Source organism: Lepidochelys olivacea (assembly GCF_965140295.1).
Source record: "Lepidochelys olivacea isolate rLepOli2 genome assembly, chromosome: 8".
NCBI classification, from domain to species: Eukaryota; Metazoa; Chordata; order Testudines; family Cheloniidae; genus Lepidochelys; species Lepidochelys olivacea.
Genome location: NC_140418.1, coordinates 108980526 through 108999103, shown reverse-complemented (window position 1 = coordinate 108999103; position 18578 = coordinate 108980526). Strand labels below are relative to the sequence as shown.

General features: G+C 44.2%; 1 protein-coding gene across 7 annotated transcripts in view; it reads left to right on the top strand.

Annotated features, from left to right (window-relative positions):
- The window catches only part of CFAP57 (cilia and flagella associated protein 57), a 152295-nt gene that overhangs the window by 2758 nt on the left and 130959 nt on the right, over positions 1–18578 (top strand). For 6 of the 7 annotated variants that reach the window (XM_084635974.1, XM_084635972.1, XM_084635970.1 and 3 more), the window contains exons 3-5: positions 12451–12767; positions 17139–17425; positions 17611–17818. In XM_084635974.1, the coding sequence (XP_084492100.1) occupies positions 12451–12767; positions 17139–17425; positions 17611–17818 (812 nt within the window). The remainder of the gene's footprint in view (positions 1–12450; positions 12768–17138; positions 17426–17610; positions 17819–18578) is intronic. The other variant, XM_084635975.1, reaches the window with a different exon arrangement.

Sequence of the window (18578 nt, the reverse complement as noted above, 5' to 3'; positions counted from 1 at the left end):
TGAAGTGTTCTCCGACTGGTAACTGGTCTATGTGGACCCTGCTGGTATGCCCTAAAAGTTCCCTAGTGTATGTTAACCATGGAAATGTAGGGCTGGAAGGAACCTCAAGAGGTCCTCAGGTTCAGCCCTCTGTGCTGAGGTAGGACCAAGTACATCTAGACCATTCCTAACAGGTATTTGTCTAACTTGTTCTAAAAAACCTTCAGTGATGGGGATTCAACAATGTCCTTTGGAAGTCTACTTCAGAATTTAACTACTCTTACAGTTAGAAAGTATTTCCTAATATCATAGAATTGTAGGACTGGAAGGGACCTTGAGAGTTCATCTAGTCCAATTCCCTGTACTCATGGCAGGACTAATTATTATCTAGACCATCCCTGACAGGTGTTTGTCTAATCTGCTCTTAAAAATCTCCAATAGGCAATTTATTCCAGTGGTTAACCACCCTGACAGTCAGGAAGTTCTTCCTAATGTCCAACTTAAACTGCCCTTGCTCCAATTTAAGACCATTGCTTCTTGTCCTATCCTCAGAGGTTAATGAGAACCCTCCTGCTTGTAACAACCTTTTATGTACTTGAAAACTGTTATCATGTCCCCCACTCAGTCTTCTCTTCTCCAGACTAAATAAACCCAATTTTTTCAGTCTTCCCTGACAGGTCATGTTTTCTAGACCTTTAATCATTTTTGTTGCTCTTCTCTGGACTTTCTCCAATTTGTCCACATCTTCCCTGAAATGTGGCACCCAGAACCAGACACAATACTCCAGTTGAAGCCTAACCAGCGAGGAGCAGAGCAGAAGAATTACTTCTCATGTCTTGCTTACAATACTCTCACTAATACATCCCAGAATTATGTTTGCTTTTTTTGCAACAGTGTTACATTGCTCACTCATATTTAGCTTTTGATCCACTAGGACCCCCAGATTCCTTTCTGCAGTACTCATTCCAAGGCAGTCATTTCCCATTTTGTATATGTGCAACTGATTGTTCCTTCCTAAGTAGAGTACTTTGTTATGCCTAACAATCTGTTCCATCTTATGTTTAGCTGTGGCACTTTGATTACCTTTCACAGACCTCAAGAAGAGCTCTGTGGCACTTGAAAGCTTGTCTCTTTCTCCAATAAACATTGGTCCAATAAAAGATATTACTGTGATGGGTTCCCCGCCGGGGTGCTACCTGGAACTGGGGTACCACTGAACCCCCCTGACCCACCAGCTTGGGCTCTCTTTACACTGTACTGCTGTGACCAGCCTGCCAAGCCCTCTCCCAGGCACCAGCCTGCACTTCACCAGCACAGAATCAGGTAGGGACACACCTAGTTGCGTATAGAAGCTGTGATCAGCTCTGCATGGGGGGGGGCACAGCTAGGGCACCTCCCAGTTCCTAAGGCATGCACTTCCTCTCTGGAGTGTACATGTGTACAGAGTAAGTTCATAAAATTCGCCTCCTCCCTCAGTGTGGAGAGGAAATATACAACAGCTTTCTGCCCCAAATTATGATTTCCACACACACTGATTTTAGACAAAACAAAAACAAGTTTATTAACTACAAAAACATTTTAATTGATTATAAGGGATAGCAAACGGATCAAAGAAGATTACCTAGCAAATAAATAAAACACACAAACTAAGCTTGATATACTACAGTAAAAACTGTTTTATCCGGCATGGTGCTGGTAAGTGAAAAATGCCAGTTAACTAAGAGGGAGGGAGTTTGGGTGCGGGAGGGGGTGTGAGGCTGGGGATTGGGATGCGGGAGGAGGTGCGGGGCGCAGGCTCTGGGAGGGAGTTAGGGTGCGGGAGGGGACAGCAGATTGGGGCATCCAGCACTTCCCCCCAGTTCAGTCTTTGTTCCTCAGGTGTTTCCAGGAGTCTCTTTGGGCGGGGAGTCAGTGAAGAACTACAGTGATGTCACTCCCCTGCCTTATGTAGCTTTTGCATATGGTGGGAACCCTTTGTTTCAAAGCTTGGTTCCCACACCAGTCAGTGGAAAAACACTAGTATCCCAAGATGGAGTCCAGTATCCGGTGACCTGACACTTGTGCCTGGAGTGACCTAGCAGCCATGAGTAAGAGGCTGTTTGTAGCATCCTCAGGGAGCCCCTCCCTCCCCAAGTGGGAGATAAGCTGCTTCTAAGGCCTATTGTTCTCCCTAATTGTTCATTAACTTGAATGGGCCCTTCCCAGCCAGCCATCTAGGCTGAGTGCATTCTGCCTAGTGGGCGTTTCGATACGTAAACCCATTTGTAATAGATACATAGACAATAGTCCTAACATGAGAAACAAAAATGATAGATGCATACAAGTAGGATAATCATATTCAGTAAGTCATAACCTTTACAATGATACTTCACATGACTTACCTTGCATAAAATACATTATCATTATGCCATAATCATATTATAATAATTTCACTATGAAGAGTATGGGGTGCAATGTCACAATTACCTCACCCACCTTGTCTCTCAGGAAATACACTGACTCCTGTGATCAGTGTTCCTGGACTAAGAACCCCCTCAGAAGGGCATTTGGACTCCTTCACCCCATTCGCTCCATCTCAGCCCATGGTTTACTGTGTCCTTGGGTTTCACAGTAGAACTACACTGCTCCTCTGGATGTACTTACACAAGATGGCACACTTTATCCCCTTTTGCATGGTTCCCACTGCCCTGGAAACGGTCTGCCTCTTTCTTGAATGCTCCACGGACTATCGACCGGCATTGTGTTGGACTGAGGCCCATGGTTTGTCTCTTGTGTCTGGTGAGAGGTCTTCAGACTCCTAAGGGTAGAACTTTTTACCTCCACTGCATATCGTACACAGATGGACCGGGTGAACTAGATTCTTGAACAATGCCTCCAGTGCTCTCTAAATTACCACCAGGATGACTGGATCTCCCTGCTCCCATATGCCAAATTTGCTTGTAACAATGTGATTCATGCCTCCACTTGGCAGAAGCCCTTCTGTGCCAGTTATGGCTTACATCCTTGCTTCCATCTGGGGCTGCCTACAAACTGCTCAGTCCCTGCAGAAATGGACCTGGTCACTCATCTGCATTATATACAACAAGAGCTCATAGAACATCTAGAAGTACTAAAAAGGTCTATAAGCAGTATGCAAATAAGCCACACCTAGCCTACCTATGGGGACAAGGTCATGATGTGAACTTGAAACCTCCAGCTTACAGCCAAGTTAGATCACCAATACATGGGGCTGTTCAAGATCATCAAACAGGTCAATCCAGTGACATGCAGGCTTCATCTGCCTGAGTCAGTGAAAATCCACCCCATGTTCCAGGCTTCCCTCCTGAAATCCTACATCAAGAACCCCTTCTCAGGTTGATCCAACCCACTGTCAACACCCATTATGGTCCAATGACAAGAAGAATACCTTGTCCAATCAATTCTTGACTCTAATCAAGTTTGGGGAAAGTTCCACCATTTAGTGGACTGGGAGGGATATGGCTCTGATGACCAGTTGTGGGAACTAGCAGAAAATATCCATGCCCCCAAGCTGGTATACATATTCTCCTGAGCTCATCCCTAGAAGCTGTGTCCAGAGGCCCTAGGAGGTGCCCTTGAGGAAGTAGCTTCTCTCAGGAATGAGGACTTGTAGCTGCACCTGCTCAGTCTCCAGGCAGCCTATGAGCACAACTGAGCCACAGCCGGACAGCCTGAATGACCACGCTGCCTAATTGGCCAAGTAAGTCAGCAAGCCTGCTCTTAAGCTCAGCAGCAACAACTGGTCTCTGGCTGCTCAACACTTATACTTGCAGCTGCGATCATTCCTTTGCTTATCTTGTTCCCAGCTAATCTCCATTCCTGCTTCTGCACTGCCCCTGGCCACTCCAGCCCTGCTATCCTACTGGGTTCCTGAGTCTGGCACTGACTTCTGGCTTTGGTTCCTAACTCTGGTTCAGACCCTTTGGCTCTAGATACTGACCTTCTGGCTCTAGCTCTGACTCCTGATTCTAAATTTCAGCTCCAACCACTAAGCCTGGATCCTGTTCTGACCACTGTGCTTGACTTCACTTCAGCCAGTAGACCTGACAATCAATGTCCCGATTCATGACAGTTGGTTTAACATGACCAATCCATGCTGGCTATTCCTTATAACCATGTTGACTTGTAGTTGTTCACAGATTGTTTAATTATTTGTTCCAGTATCTTTCTAGGTATTGAAGTTAAGATGACTGATCTATAATTTCCCTCTTTGTTCCCTTTTTTGAAGCTAGGTACTATGTTTGCCCTTCTCCAGTTCTCTGAGACCTCACCTGTTCTCCATGAACTCCCACAGATAATTGCTAATGGTGTCAGAATTACTTCAGCTACTTCCTTAAGAAATCTAGCATGAATGTCATCAAGTCCTGCCAACTTAAATACATCTAACGTATCTAAATATTCTTTAACCTCTTCTTTCTCTATTTTGGCTTGTGTTCTTTCCCCCTTGTTAATATTAACAGTGTTGAGTATCTGGTCACCATTAACCTTTTTACTGAAGAAAAATAAGCAAAAAAGCGAAATAAGCTTTAAACACCTCTGCCTTCCTGATGTCATCCGTTATTAGCTCTCCTTCCCGTTAAGTAGACTGAGGACCAACACGTTCCTTCATCTTCCTTTTGCTCCTAATATATTTAAAGAACCTCTTCTTACTGCCTTTTATGTCCCTTGCCAGGTGAAATTCATTTTCTGTTTAAGCCTTTCTGATTTTATCTCTACGTGCTTGTAGTGCTGTTTGAAACAGGACTGCATTAACGCACACTAGAAAACTTTTACTGCGTGCTGGTAGAGTCCACATGGGCAAGTTAATGCACGACACCCTAGTGCTCACTAAAGTTTACACCTCACTAGTGCAGACAAATGAATGAATCTTGTAGACAACCTCTAACAATGGATGTACAAAAGTTAAGGTTTATTATGGGACCTAGTTGAAACCTTAACGAAGGAGAGAGTGTTGTGTCTCTAAAATAAATTAGTGTCCAGAAGTATATTTGTCTCAAAGGAGGAAAAATACCTTGTAAAATGCATGCTGACCAAATTACTAAAACAAATGCTTAAAGAGGTCATGTTTGTAAAAAGCCTAAGGGTGAAATCCTGACCCCATCGGAGTTAATGAGAGTTTTACCCTAAGTCAAAGATAAAATGGAAAACTTTTATACAATACAAAATGATAAACAATAACAACACAAATAAAAACATGAAAGATAAAAATAACATTAGTATATAGGAAAGAAAGCAATGTTACAAGATGCTATATATGTGTATCTAAGGTTGTAGAAAAAATGTGATGATATAGAGTATTATTTGAGAAATTAGTATGTGATTGTGTAGTCAAAGTCTGTATCTTAGGTTACGTCTACACTTGCAAGCATTCACAGGTAGTTGTCGATGTACTGCTAGTGCATGTACTCCATAGCTGGACCGAGTGTCCACATATGCTGTGCTTGGCATGGGTGCACATGTGTACCCTCATCCACACTTCCACTTGTGGGTTTGCCATATTAGAGCTGCCATTTCAGGGACAATATCCCTGAGTATTGTGCACAACAGGAGACACTCTAGGAATTCCCTTTCTGTGTGTTGCTGGAACTGTCTCCCGCCTTCACACATTTTGTGATGGCAGGTCCCACTCACCTCTCCCTTCTGCTGGAAAACCAGAAGCAAGTCCTGGTTGATGTGGTTCTTCTCCTGCTACTTGTCATGGGGAAAAATGTTCATGAGGTGCAGTACTGAATTCACTAGATACTTGATGGAATCAGGCCAGAGCTTTCTGACACGCCAAAGATGGCTGATCAAGAGGGTGAGTGATAATTCACTGTAGTCCCATGGAACAGATATTTTCACTGCCAGTATTGCCACAGTATGCCCCATTTCCAATCCAGGAGAATCAGCATGGTGTGGTGGGAGAATATCATTTTGAAAACTTTGGCTAATGACTAATGGCTTCAGAACTTCCAAATGAGGATCTAGGCCTTCATGAAGCTGTGCGAGGAGCTTACACCCACCCTCCAGTGCCAGACCACTCGTTTTCAGAAACCCATATGTATGCAGAAATTATTGGCTATGCCTTTGGAAGCTAGGAACATCTGACAGCTATTAGTCAGTTGCAAACCAGTTTGAGGTTGGGGAGTCCACTCTTGGGGTGGTGACTGTACAGGCTTGCCAGGCAATCAGTACTGTCCTCTATCCACAGGTGGTTGCCATAAGCCATGTAGCAGAAATTATAGCTGGTTTTCTCAAAAAAGAGCAGCAAACAAGGTGGCAGGCAGGTCCTGAATGCTTTCCACCTCCAGTTGAATGAGTGATTTTATTAGGGCATGAGCCAATTCCTTTTGGGCATACTCCCATTCCCCATGGCATGCATCCTGCTCCAGGAACTGGTTCATCAGTGCCTCCTGCCTAAGAACCTAAACCTTCTATGCTCTGAACTCAAATTGTGCTTGGTTCTTTCTGTCCATGGCAATAAGCAGGTCCTTCTCCATCTGCCTCTGCTGTCTCTGGAGTGCTGCTTCTGACCTCCTGGTAGAATGGTTTTCCTCTTTACAGCAGAAGGTCCTGCCAATTCAAACACAAGGGTACCATTATACTACTTTTTTCCTTTGAAGGATGGGAAAAAATCCCTGCACATAACATAGCTATGCTGCCAATGGCCACAATATTGATAATTTTAACATTTCAGAAAATAAGACTTCTGATGCCTTCTTCGTTGTCAGGCAACTTTTGCAGCACCTGAGGAAGGAGCAAAGGTTAATAATAGTAAAATACCTGTGGTAATGTTTTTTAAAAAATTATAATGCTTGCACTGTATCAAGGGGCCAGTATGGTTCAGTCCTTCCAGGGGCTATGTTACCAATTTATTTCTTAAAGGTGGGCCATCTTTTGGAGAACATAGCCATTTTCAAAGTTCTAGAATGGAGAAGAGGGTTGGCTTTCCAGTCATGTGGGGGAGAGCTGGCAGTCCATGACAGAGAGCTATTTCTGGTAATGGTCACCCCTCTACATATTGCTGAATGAAGGTGGACTAAGCATATTTGCACTGCTGTTGAACCTGAAGAACCAGTTTGAATTTCTGCTACACCAAAAACTTGCTGAAATATGCTTACAGGATTGGGATGCAATTCAAGAGGAAATGTATTGTATTCTAAGCTAGCAGATGGAGTTCCCGTGAAAATGGAAAAGCAAACCACTAAGAATGCCCACCCACCCCGTAACCTTCCCCACCCTGCATTGCCAGAAAATCTGGCCCCTGTGTCCAGCAAAGAGCAGGGGGAGGGACAGGGAAAGAAAGAGTCACACTGAAACTTTATTTTGTTCCCTGAACTTTCCAGTAAACATGGAAAGCCACTCTCCACTGCAAAGAGACATGGCCCTGTGTTTGTGCAACTGCCAGAGCTGATCCTTGATCCACCCCCGTTTCTTCTGCAGCATAGCTTAGAGCAGGGAGTATCCAGACACCAGGAACTGCAAATGGTAAAAGACATTTCTAATGTTCACAGGGACAAAGGACTTCTGTGACGTTCCTCAGAGAACCAAAGGGTTCATTTACCTAAGCAGGCTCACACCTAACCCATTCACCCCCTCCCACACCAGCCTTCTGCACATATCCCATTGTAAAGGGACAGGAAGGCAAGGGGAAGGGGAGGGTTGGTGGTTGTTTTTTTAATCTTTGAACAACCATGTTTTCTACAACTGTCCTATCCCCAATGGGCCCTTTCCAAACCCAGATCTTTCCTTCCTTTCACCTGGTCCACATGGCCCAGGACTATCACTGACAGCATGCTGGCTGAGAAATGAACAGACACAGAGGCATAATGACAGTTTATTAATAATCTTTGGTATAGCTTCAGCTAAATTTGTAGGAGTGGTTAATGGAATTTCAATAAAATCATTGCTTTATTGCCCTGTCTTGCTTTCAGGATGGCACACTGTGGGGACTGAGTTTCATAGAATCCTAGAATATCAGGGTCGGAAGGGACCTCAGGAGCTCATCTAGTCCAACCCCCTGCTCAAAGCAGGACCAATCCCCAATTAAATCATCCCAGCCAGGGCTTTGTCAAGCCTGACCTTAAAAACTTCTAAGGAAGGAGATTCTACCACCTCCCTAAATAATGCATTCCAGTGTTTCACCACCCTCCTAGTGAAAAAGTTTTTCCTAATATCCAACCTAAACCTCCCCCACTGCAACTTGAGACCATTACTCCTTGTTCTGTCCTCTTTTACCACTGAGAATAGTCTAGAACCATCCTCTTTGGAACCACCTCTCAGGTAGTTGACAGCAGCTATCAAATCCCCCCTCATTCTTCTCTTCTGCAGACTAAACAATCCCAGTTCCCTCAGCCTCTTCTCATAAGTCATGTGTTCCAGACCCCTAATCATTTTTGTTGCCCTTCGCTGGACTCTTTCCAATTTTTCCACATCCTTCTTGTAGTGTGGGGCCCAAAACTGGACACAGTACTCCAGATGAGGCCTCACCAATGTCGAATAGAGGGGAACGATCACGTCCCTCGATCTGCTGGCAATGCCCCTACTTATACATCCCAAAATGCCATTGGCCTTCTTGGCAACAAGGGCACACTGTTGACTCATATCCAGCTTCTCGTCCACTGTCACCCCTAGGTCCTTTTCCGCAGAACTGCTGCCTATCCATTCGGTCCCTAGTCTGTAGCAGTGCATTGGGTTCTTCCATCCTAAGTGCAGGACTCTGCACTTATCCTTGTTGAACCTTATCAGATTTCTTTTGGCCCAATCCTCCAATTTGTCTAGGTCTCTCTGTATCCTATCCCTGCCCTCCAGCATATCTACCACTCCTCCTAGTTTAGTATCATCCGCAAATTTGCTGAGAGTGCAATCCACACCATCCTCCAGATCATTTATGAAGATATTGAACAAAACCAGCCCCAGGACCGACCCTTGGGGCACTCCACTTGATACCGGCTGCCAACTAGACATGGAGCCATTGATCACTACCCGTTGAGCCTGACAATCTAGCCAACTTTCTATCCACCTTATAGTGCATTCATCCAGCCCATACTTCTTTAACTTGCTGACAAGAATACTGTGGGAGACCGTGTCAAAAGCTTTGCTAAAGTCAAGAAACAATACATCCACTGCTTTCCCTTCATCCACAGAACCAGTAATCTCATCATAAAAGGTGATTAGATTAGTCGGGCATGACCTTCCCTTGGTGAATCCATGCTGACTGTTCCTGATCACTTTCTTCTCGTGTAAGTGCTTCAGGATTGATTCCTTGAGGACCTGCTCCATGATTTTTCCGGGGACTGAGGTGAGACTGACTGGCCTGTAGTTCCCAGGATCCTCCTTCTTCCCTTTTTTAAAGATTGGCACTACATTAGCCTTTTTCCAGTCATCCGGGACTTCCCCCGTTCGACATGAGTTTTCAAAGATAATGACCAATGGCTCTGCAATCACAGCCGCCAATTCCTTTAGCACTCTCGGATGCAACGCATCCGGCCCTATGGACTTGTGCACGTCCAGCTTTTCTAAATAGTCCCTAACCACCTCTTTCTCCACAGAGGGGTGGCCACCTACTCCCCATGCTGTGATGACCAGCGCAGCAGTCTGGGAGCTGACGTTGTTAGTGAAGACAGAGGCAAAAAAAGCATTGAGTACATTAGCTTTTTCCACATCCTCTGTTACTAGGTTGCCTCCCTCATTCAGTAAGGGGCCCACACTTTCCTTGGCTTTCTTCTTGTTGCCAACATACCTGAAGAAACCCTTCTTGTTACTCTTGACATCTCTTGCTAGCTGCAGCCCCAGGTGTGATTTGGCCCTCCTGATTTCATTCCTACATGCCCGAGCAATATTTTTATACTCTTCCCTGGTCATATGTCCAACCTTCCACTTCTTGTAAGCTTCTTTTTTATGTTTAAGATCCGCAAGGATTTCACCGTTAAGCCAAGCTGGTTGCCTGCCATATTTACTATTCTTTCGACACATCGGGATGGTTTGTCCCTGTAACCTCAATAGGGATTCCTTGAAATACAGCCAGCTCTCCTGGACTCCTTTCCCCTTCAAGTTAGTCCCCCAGGGGATCCTGGCCATCCGTTCCCTGAGGGAGTCGAAGTCTGCTTTCCTGAAGTCCAGGGTCCATATTCTGCTGCTTACCTTTCTTCCCTGTGTCAGGATCCTGAACTCAACCAACTCATGGTCACTGCCTCCCAGATTCCCATCCACTTTTGCTTCCCCCACTAATTCTTCCTGGTTTGTGAGCAGCAGGTCAAGAAAAGCTCCCCCCCTAGTTGGCTCCTCTAGCACTTGTACCAGGAAATTGTCCCCTACATTTTCCAAAAACTTCCTGGATTGTCTATGCACCGCTGTAGTGCTCTCCCAGCAGATATCAGGAAGATTAAAGTCGCCCATGAGAACCAGGGTGTGTGATCTAGTAGCTTCTGCGAGTTGCCGGAAGAAAGCCTCATCCCCCTGGTCCGGTGGTCTATAGCAGACTCCCACCACTACATCACCCTTGTTACTCACGCTTCTAAACTTAATCCAGAGACACTCAGGTTTTTCTTCAGTTTCATACCGGAGCTCTGAGCAGTCATACTGCTCCCTTACATACAGTGCTACTCCCCCACCTTTTCTGCCCTGCCTGTCCTTCCTGAACAGTTTATAACCATCCATGACAATACTCCAGTCATGTGAGTTATCCCACCAAGTCTCTGTTATTCCAATGACGTCATAATTCCTTGACATCACCCGGACCTCCAGTTCTCCCTGCTTGTTTCCAAGGCTTTGTGCATTTGTATATAGGCACGTGAGATAACCTGCTGATCATCCCCCATTCTCAGTATGAGGTAGGAGCTCTCCCCTCACAGACGTTCCTTCCTGTGCTTCCTCCCGGTATCCCACTTTCCCACTTACCTCAGGGCTTTGGTCTCCTTTCCCCAGTGAACCTAGTTTAAAGCCCTCCTCACTAGGTTAGCCAGCCTGCTCGCAAAGATGCTCTTCCCTCTCTTCGTTAGGTGGAGCCCATCTCTGCCCAGCACTCCTCCTTCTTGGAACACCATCCCATGGTCAAAGAATCCAAAGCCTTCTCTCCGACACCATCTGCGTAGCCATTCGTTGACTTCCACAATTCGACGGTCCCTACCCCGGCCTTTTCCTTCCATGGGGAGGATGGACGAGAACACCACTTGCGCCTCAAACTCCTTTATCCTTCTTCCCAGGCAGTTTCAGGCATTGAGTTCAGGCATTCAGTTTCAGAGCAAGAGGAGTTATTGTCAGGGAGGGTTGGGGTCTGTTGTAAAACTTACCAGCCTTGTATTCTGATTCCTGCTGCAGGTTGGGGTCCTCCTTTGGCTCTTCGGCTTGGGGGGGTGGGGTTTGTTCTACTGGCTCCGTGAGGAAGAGGTTTAAAATAACTTGATTCTCTTCTTCTGGGTCTCCTATGCTTCCTCTGAGGTCCCTGCTGTCTCCTCACCCTGGGAGTCATGAACCATTTCAGGCTCTGCACTGGGAGCCCTGGAGAGCATCTGGTGTGCACAAGGGTCTCTCATCAAGTGACTGTTCGAGTCCTTCACCTTCCAGTACAGGAACCTCAGGAATGGAGTCTAGTGAATGCCCACCTCCTCCAGCTTCTACGAAATTTTCTGGTACAGGGGAATCTTCTAGCTGCTCCAGATGAAGTTGTGGAGTATGTTATACTCTGACCACAGTTTGATGAGCACCTGGATGTGGTTGGTGGACCAGGCAGCTGCTCTGGGAACATGGTCCATGTTAACAGAGGGCCCTGGATCTTTATACATTGAGTAAGGGTTAGGCAAGAAAGGCTTCAATGCATTAGGGGAATGGGCCTGGCAGACTTCTGAAACTGTAACACATCCCTTATGCTCATCCACGCTGTAGTGTAGCAGGAATATGGGACCATGCCACTGTGGAATCGTGTGCACAACCACATCCTTCATGTGTGCTAGCTTTCTCACACATGATTCAAGAATTCAGATGTGGATAATAAAGGGGTTATGGCACAACAGTGCACTTGTAGGCATGTAGGTCGCAAGTGTAGACATAGCCTCCATGTATATGTGTAACCCACACACCTCTTGGGAGTAGTGTTCTGTCCCCTCTAGTGGCACCGAGAACACTTAGAGAGATAGGCTATAGAGCAGACTCATTAATCTTAGCTAAGAGCCATATGGCTTTTAGCTCATGCAGTAGAGGCTCATGTATTTAGCTCCAAAGTTCCAGGTTCAATCCCATCCACCAACAACCGTCTGTCAGTGTTGCATACGCACAAGAGGCAGATTTTGCATGGGCAACCTTAACTCTGATATTTCCTGATTTTTGAATGTTTATCTATGAAATCTTAGCACGCTAATATATTGTGGGGCATTTAATTATGCACATTTGACTTCATGCACAACAACATCTTCCCTCCCAATTGGGTTAATAGAGTCTCTGTTTGTATCTCTCTCTCTGTCTCTCTCTGCTTGACAGGATCTGAGAAGAGTCAGGGGATGTTAGCATTGGCCATGAGTCCAAGTCGACGCTACCTGGCCATCTCTGAGACAGTGCAAGAGAAACCCACTATCACAATTTATGAATTGTCATCTGTCCCATGTAAAAAGCGGAAAGTACTTAGTGTCTTTGACTTCCCTGTTCAGGAATTTGTCAGCCTAGCCTTTTCTCCTGATTCTAAGTATTTGGTGGCCCAGACTGGACCCCCTGAGTCAAATCTTGCCTATTGGATGTGGGAGAAGCAGAGAACGATGGCAATTGTCAAAGCTGACATCCAGAACAACCCTGTCTATCAGGTAACATTGGAGGAATTGCCTGGGCAGAGAAAAAACGCTGTCCTATAACTGGAACCCCCTCTTCTGGTAACCTCTGTTAGAGTGCATAAGCGTAACAAAATCACTGTCCTGTAAAATAAACCGTTTCTTCCAGTTGTCCCTGTATGAACACACCACCACTACTTTCACCTAACTGGGTGACATCCTGGGACAGATGAGAATAGAAGCATTCTACACCAGATAATGTATAGTTTACATAAGCTAACTTTCTCTATGATAACTGAGGTTAGGCAACACCTTCTTCTCCTGAAAATGTCTCTATAATTTGTTTTTTAAAATTTTGTAAATAATAAAGTAATAAATCAGTTTTCAGAACAGTAGAGGAACCACTCAGACCATGTCAGAGAGGGGTAAAAACCCAAAAGGAAAAAACTAACTAGAAACAAAAGCCTCAGACAATCATCTGGTATGTCCCACATGTAAGCCTCCAAGCAAGGGGAAAAACTAACATAAAATAGTGATAGTCTATAATTAGGAAAGATAAAGTGGACAGAAGGGGGTGGTGGTACTCTACATCAAAGATCCAATTACCTGCTTTAGAGTTATTGACATTTCAGAAGAACAGGACCTGAAAGGCTTATGGATAAATGTTCTAACTGATTAAATCACAAGATGGAATATGGTGGGGATTTGTTATAGAGACCACATCAGACAAGGGAACAGGATAAGCAGCTCCTTAAACATTTATCTATAATGTTAGAAAGAAAAAATGCATTGTCATGAGGAATTTCAGGCTGGAGGACATGTTGGAGGTCTCATTTTACCTCTAGTAAAACATTCTTGGAGTTCTAAAAATAATAGATGCTGGCTTTCTAACACAAAAAGGTAATTTTATATTAGACCTCATTCTGATGGATAAAGATGAACTAATCACTGTCATAAAAATTGATGGTTGCCTTGCTGCAGGTGATTGCTATCTAATTTCATTGGTTATGTGCAAACAATTCAATCCTAGCCAGCAATATATATATATACTTAGTGCTTTAAAATTGCCAATTTCTCAAATCTGAAAACAACCATGGGAAAAACTGAGTGGAAGGGAAAATGTAAGCATAAAAATGTGAATGATAATTGGGAGGTTTAAAAAATGCTGCATAAGATGCCCCCATATCCTCATGCTACAATAATGAAATAAGTTTAAAAGAGAGGATAAGGGAAAACAGCAATGAAATATAAATTTACATAGAGATATATAACTGTTGGAAAAATGGAGCAGTTTAGAGCAATGAGTACAAATCTGAAATTAGGAAATGCAGGCAATTGATAAGGAAAGCTAAAGTTATCAGCTAAGCTAAATCTTAGCAATTGTTTATGTCTAATACTAGACAACGATAGTGAAATTGTCAATCATTATGCAGAACAGGCATAAGTATTCAATTAATATTTCTGTTATGTATTTGGAAAGAAGCAGGATGATGTATTCATATCTTAGAGCAGTGGCGCCTGAACCGGAGGGCGGGGCAGAGGGGCCATAGCTCTCACACTTTTTGAAACTACTTAAATGTTGATAGAGATAGTTATAGGGTATTGTTCTGATTAGCAAAAAGAAGTACCAAATTTAGTGTAAGGGTATATTTAGTTGCAAAGCAACATGGTTTAATGGTTATCAACCAATGAGAATCAATAAAAAGTACAAATTCAATACAAGATTAAAACTGATTATTTAAATCAGGTTTCTGAACCATAACAGGGTTCAAAAAAGAACTAGATACATTCATGGAGGATATGTCCATCAATGGCTATTAGCCAGGATGGGCATGAATGGTGTTCCTAGCCTATATTTGCCAGAAGCTGGGAATGAGCGACTGGGGATGGATCACTTGATCATTACCTGTTCTGTTCGGTCCCTCTGGGGCACCTGGCACTGGCAACTGTCAGAAGACAGGATACTGGGCTAAATGGACCTTTGGTCTGACCCAATAGGGCCATTCTTATGTTCTTATATTCCTGTTTGCTGATTTTATTCATGATTAAAAATTTTATGATTTAAAATGCTCTGTACACTCTCTGGAGTGTACATGAGTGTAAATGAGCCAGGTATGTTCTTGTATATTGACCTTAGCGGAGAACAGATGAACTATGGCCTGCGGGCCGCTTGCGGCCCGTCCGACGTTTTTATCCAGTTCTCTAGCTCCCGCTGGAAAGTGGGGTCGGGGGCTTGCCCCGCTCTGCCCACCCGGCACTCCCCAGCCCGTGACTCACAATTTCCTTGATGAGCACCATCTTCCAGCACGCAGAGCCGCACTGTGCAGGCACGACTTCACCGCACTGTTTCCGGGATGGGAACCAGCCCCTACATGGCAGTCCCCTACCCCCATGTGGCAGCGCGCCCAATCCTCTCCTGGTTTCCTACCGCCCCACCTTCAAGAGCCTCGAAACTGCCAAGGGACCGCACCCGTCCCACCTAGGGTGCCTTGGCCCATGGCGGTGCTGGGTACGGCCACCTTGGTGTCACTGCCAGCAGGGCCCCTAGGAGTCCCTGGTAGCACCCCTGTAGAGCCCCCCCCCATGCCGCACCCCAAGAGTCCCCTCTCCCTCCACCTTGGTAACATCACTAAAAGAGCTCTCCCATGATACACCCCATAGAGCATGCATGGCCCACCATACAATTTCCATATCCAGATGTGGCCCTCGGGGCAAAAAGTTTTCCCATCCCTGATCTAGTTGCGTATGAAAAAATTTTGAAAAGTAAATGCAATACAAATATTTTTAAAAATTCAGAAACAAGAAAATGGAACTAATGTGATTGTTACACCACAACACAAAGTAATATTAGGATTGTATTCTGCATAAATCTCATCCTTCACTTACCTGCAGCTTGTTTTTTTGTTATTTTCTCTCCATCTGTTTTTGCCGATTTGGGCCTCAGTCTTACAATTTGATCCATGATGGATCCTGCCAGATTTTAATTGGCATGTACAGACATGCATACCTACGGTGTTGTTAATAATAAAATAAATAATAATAATAATAATGAATAAATAATACATTTTGCAAGGGTGTTCAATAAAACTATGTTTAAGACTTACCCTGGCATCTGTAATATTTACAAAAATCTAACAAAAAATTAACTTTCAAATATGGAATCATATAGCTTATCCTAAACACTTTAGCAAGCTTGTGTAAAACATGAAATATCAGGGAGCATGGGAACTCTGGGACTGAAGTGCAGCAAGAGTTGACTGAAGACTCTTTGCTCTATATCACAGGGTGAGCTGGCCCTTTCATGGGGTCGGCACTCTGCCTCTTCAGTGTCAAGTTTAATTCACCTTCCCAGGTGAAGGGAATGTCAGCAGGGGTAATGTGATGGGAGTATATGACTGGAAACCAGACCTGCTGGGGAATATAAGGGCAGCCTGAGTTCAGCCAGAAAGAGTGGCTGGCTGGCTGGCAGGCAGGGAGGGAGCGGGTGATAACTCTTTAGGGTTCCTAAGTAGAAGGCCTGGGAGAGATCACATTTTTAACAGAGACAAGATAAGAACCCTGCACCAAGGATTGTGAGCTAGGTACAAAGATTGGGGGAAAGATTTATGTTTTGAACTTTGTTAGTAAACTAAACACCTGGAGAGGGGAGGGTTATTGAGAGAGACAACTGCAATGTAAAGTCTGATTAACTGGGGAAGAAGGAGAAACTGAGGCAGTGCAAAAGACTAAGCCATACTGGGTAAACCGTGCTATGAGAATTCCACAAAGGAATATCTCTGTCTGCTCCTCCACCGTTCAGCAGGATTAACAATAACTATGCAAAGTAAAGAGCTACATTGTGTAGGAATAGTACTTCCTGGGATTCAGAAATTCTGCCTGGTATCACTGTCAATTAATAATCTCTCCATTTACAATCTCCAAGAAGCACACTACCCCACAGTTTTGTTGAGTGGTATATTTAATATACCAAATGGAAAAAGCTTTTGTCATCCTTACAGTTCCCTGTCTACTCTCATCCTTGAGGAGAGATACCTCTATGTCCTTCAAATCCCCCTCCTTTCTGTTAGCCTTTCAGTGCAGGTCACCTCTTCTGCTCTCTGAGGGAGTAAAAATCCAGCAAAACTGTTAATTTAATAAAAATAATTATGATATGTAAAAGCTATGCATACAACTCAGAAAAGAGGAAAATGGAATATGCAGGATGTGCAAGTACAACAGTTTATCTCTTCCTATTGTAATCTTTGTCCTTCCCATACATTTCTGTGACTTTTTTGTCATTCCTTGTGGTCCTGTATCTTATTTTGTAAGCTCTTTAGGGCAGGGATCATGTCTCTTTATTTATTGGTACAGTACTATGCATGAACATAGTTGTGTAAAAATAAGTTTTTTCTCTTTTCTGCTTTCCAGGTGAGCTTCAATCCCCAGGATAACACCCAGGTTTGTATCACTGGAAATGGCATTTTTAAACTTTTCAGATACACTGAGGGGACCTTGAAACAGACCAACTTTCAGAGGGGAGAGCCTCAGAACTACTTGTCCCATGCCTGGCTCACCGAGGACAAGGTTATGGTCGGCACTGACACAGGCAAACTCTTTCTCTTTGAGTCTGGAGATCTGCGCTGGGAGACAAGTATAGAATGCAAAGAACGTCCCAGTGAAGTGGAAAAGGATGAGCTGGCACATGAATCTGAGAGGTAAATCTTCCTGGTCATTACTGATAGAGTCAATCTCATGCGTAAAGATCCTTCACAGAAGAAAGTAGGTCCCTCAGGTGTTATTAGGGAAAGAATGAATGGAGGCTTTTCTATATTGCCCTAATTGTGACTAAATTGGGTTTCTCTGGTTGTTGCTGATTTTAATGACTTTCTTCCTGTTTTAGCCTCATTGAATTTCCTACTGCCAGTTCCCCTGATCTCTCCAGTGAGATGCTCTGTGAAGCTGTTGGCCAACAGCAGGCTTCCTTGCCTCAAATCTCTGCCATTGCTGCTTATTCCAAAGGTTTTGCGTGCTCAGCTGGGCCAGGAGTTGTTCTACTATTTGAGAAGACTGAAGAGAAGGAAGGTTACAGGGAGAACCGAGAAATCCGGGTAGGTGAGAGACCGTGAATGGGGCAGAAGTGGCTTCTCCAAGCAATTAAGAGGCTGCAGTTCTCAGACTTTAACTGTTTCAGTTTAAGAGCCCTTTTGTTTTACATCTGCTCCAGGTAATAATAATACTCTATACTTCTATAGTCATCTTCATCTTTCAGTCGCTCTACAGACATTAATCCTCACCGTTCCATAAGAGGTTGGTCAGCATTTATAGAAGGGGAAGTGACTTGTCCACGGTCACACAGAGAATTAATGACAAAGTCATTCTCCGTCAAGGTAGCCTCTGCATAGTCCCGCTTTTGGGACTAGCCTCCATGACATAATCGAGTTTCAGGAACCTTCTAAGAAACCTGTGGTCCCTGAGACTATATAAACATTCAGAGCCAAGGTTATGAGGAGGGCATGATTCCCAACCACCTCAGTTCCTTTCTTTTCTCAGCTAATTGCAGATCTTTGTTTTTTTTCCACCGGAGTTTTTGCTTATTATTTAAAGCTGTATTAGATATAGGTAGTCTTACTAGATCCTGTGCTATTGGGGATTCCAGTTCTTAGGATGATTCTGACTGGTCATGTCCAACTCAGAGCAAAAGACTGGGTATATGTGGTGTGTTTCCTAGCCCACATATTCACTAATTTATGTACCACACAGAAGTCTGTTTATCTGGACCAATTTTCACTTTATCAGGCCTTTATGTTTTGGGCCTGAAAGGACTGACATACTCTGCTTTTGGCCTTCCTTATGTAGAAGGCCTTACAA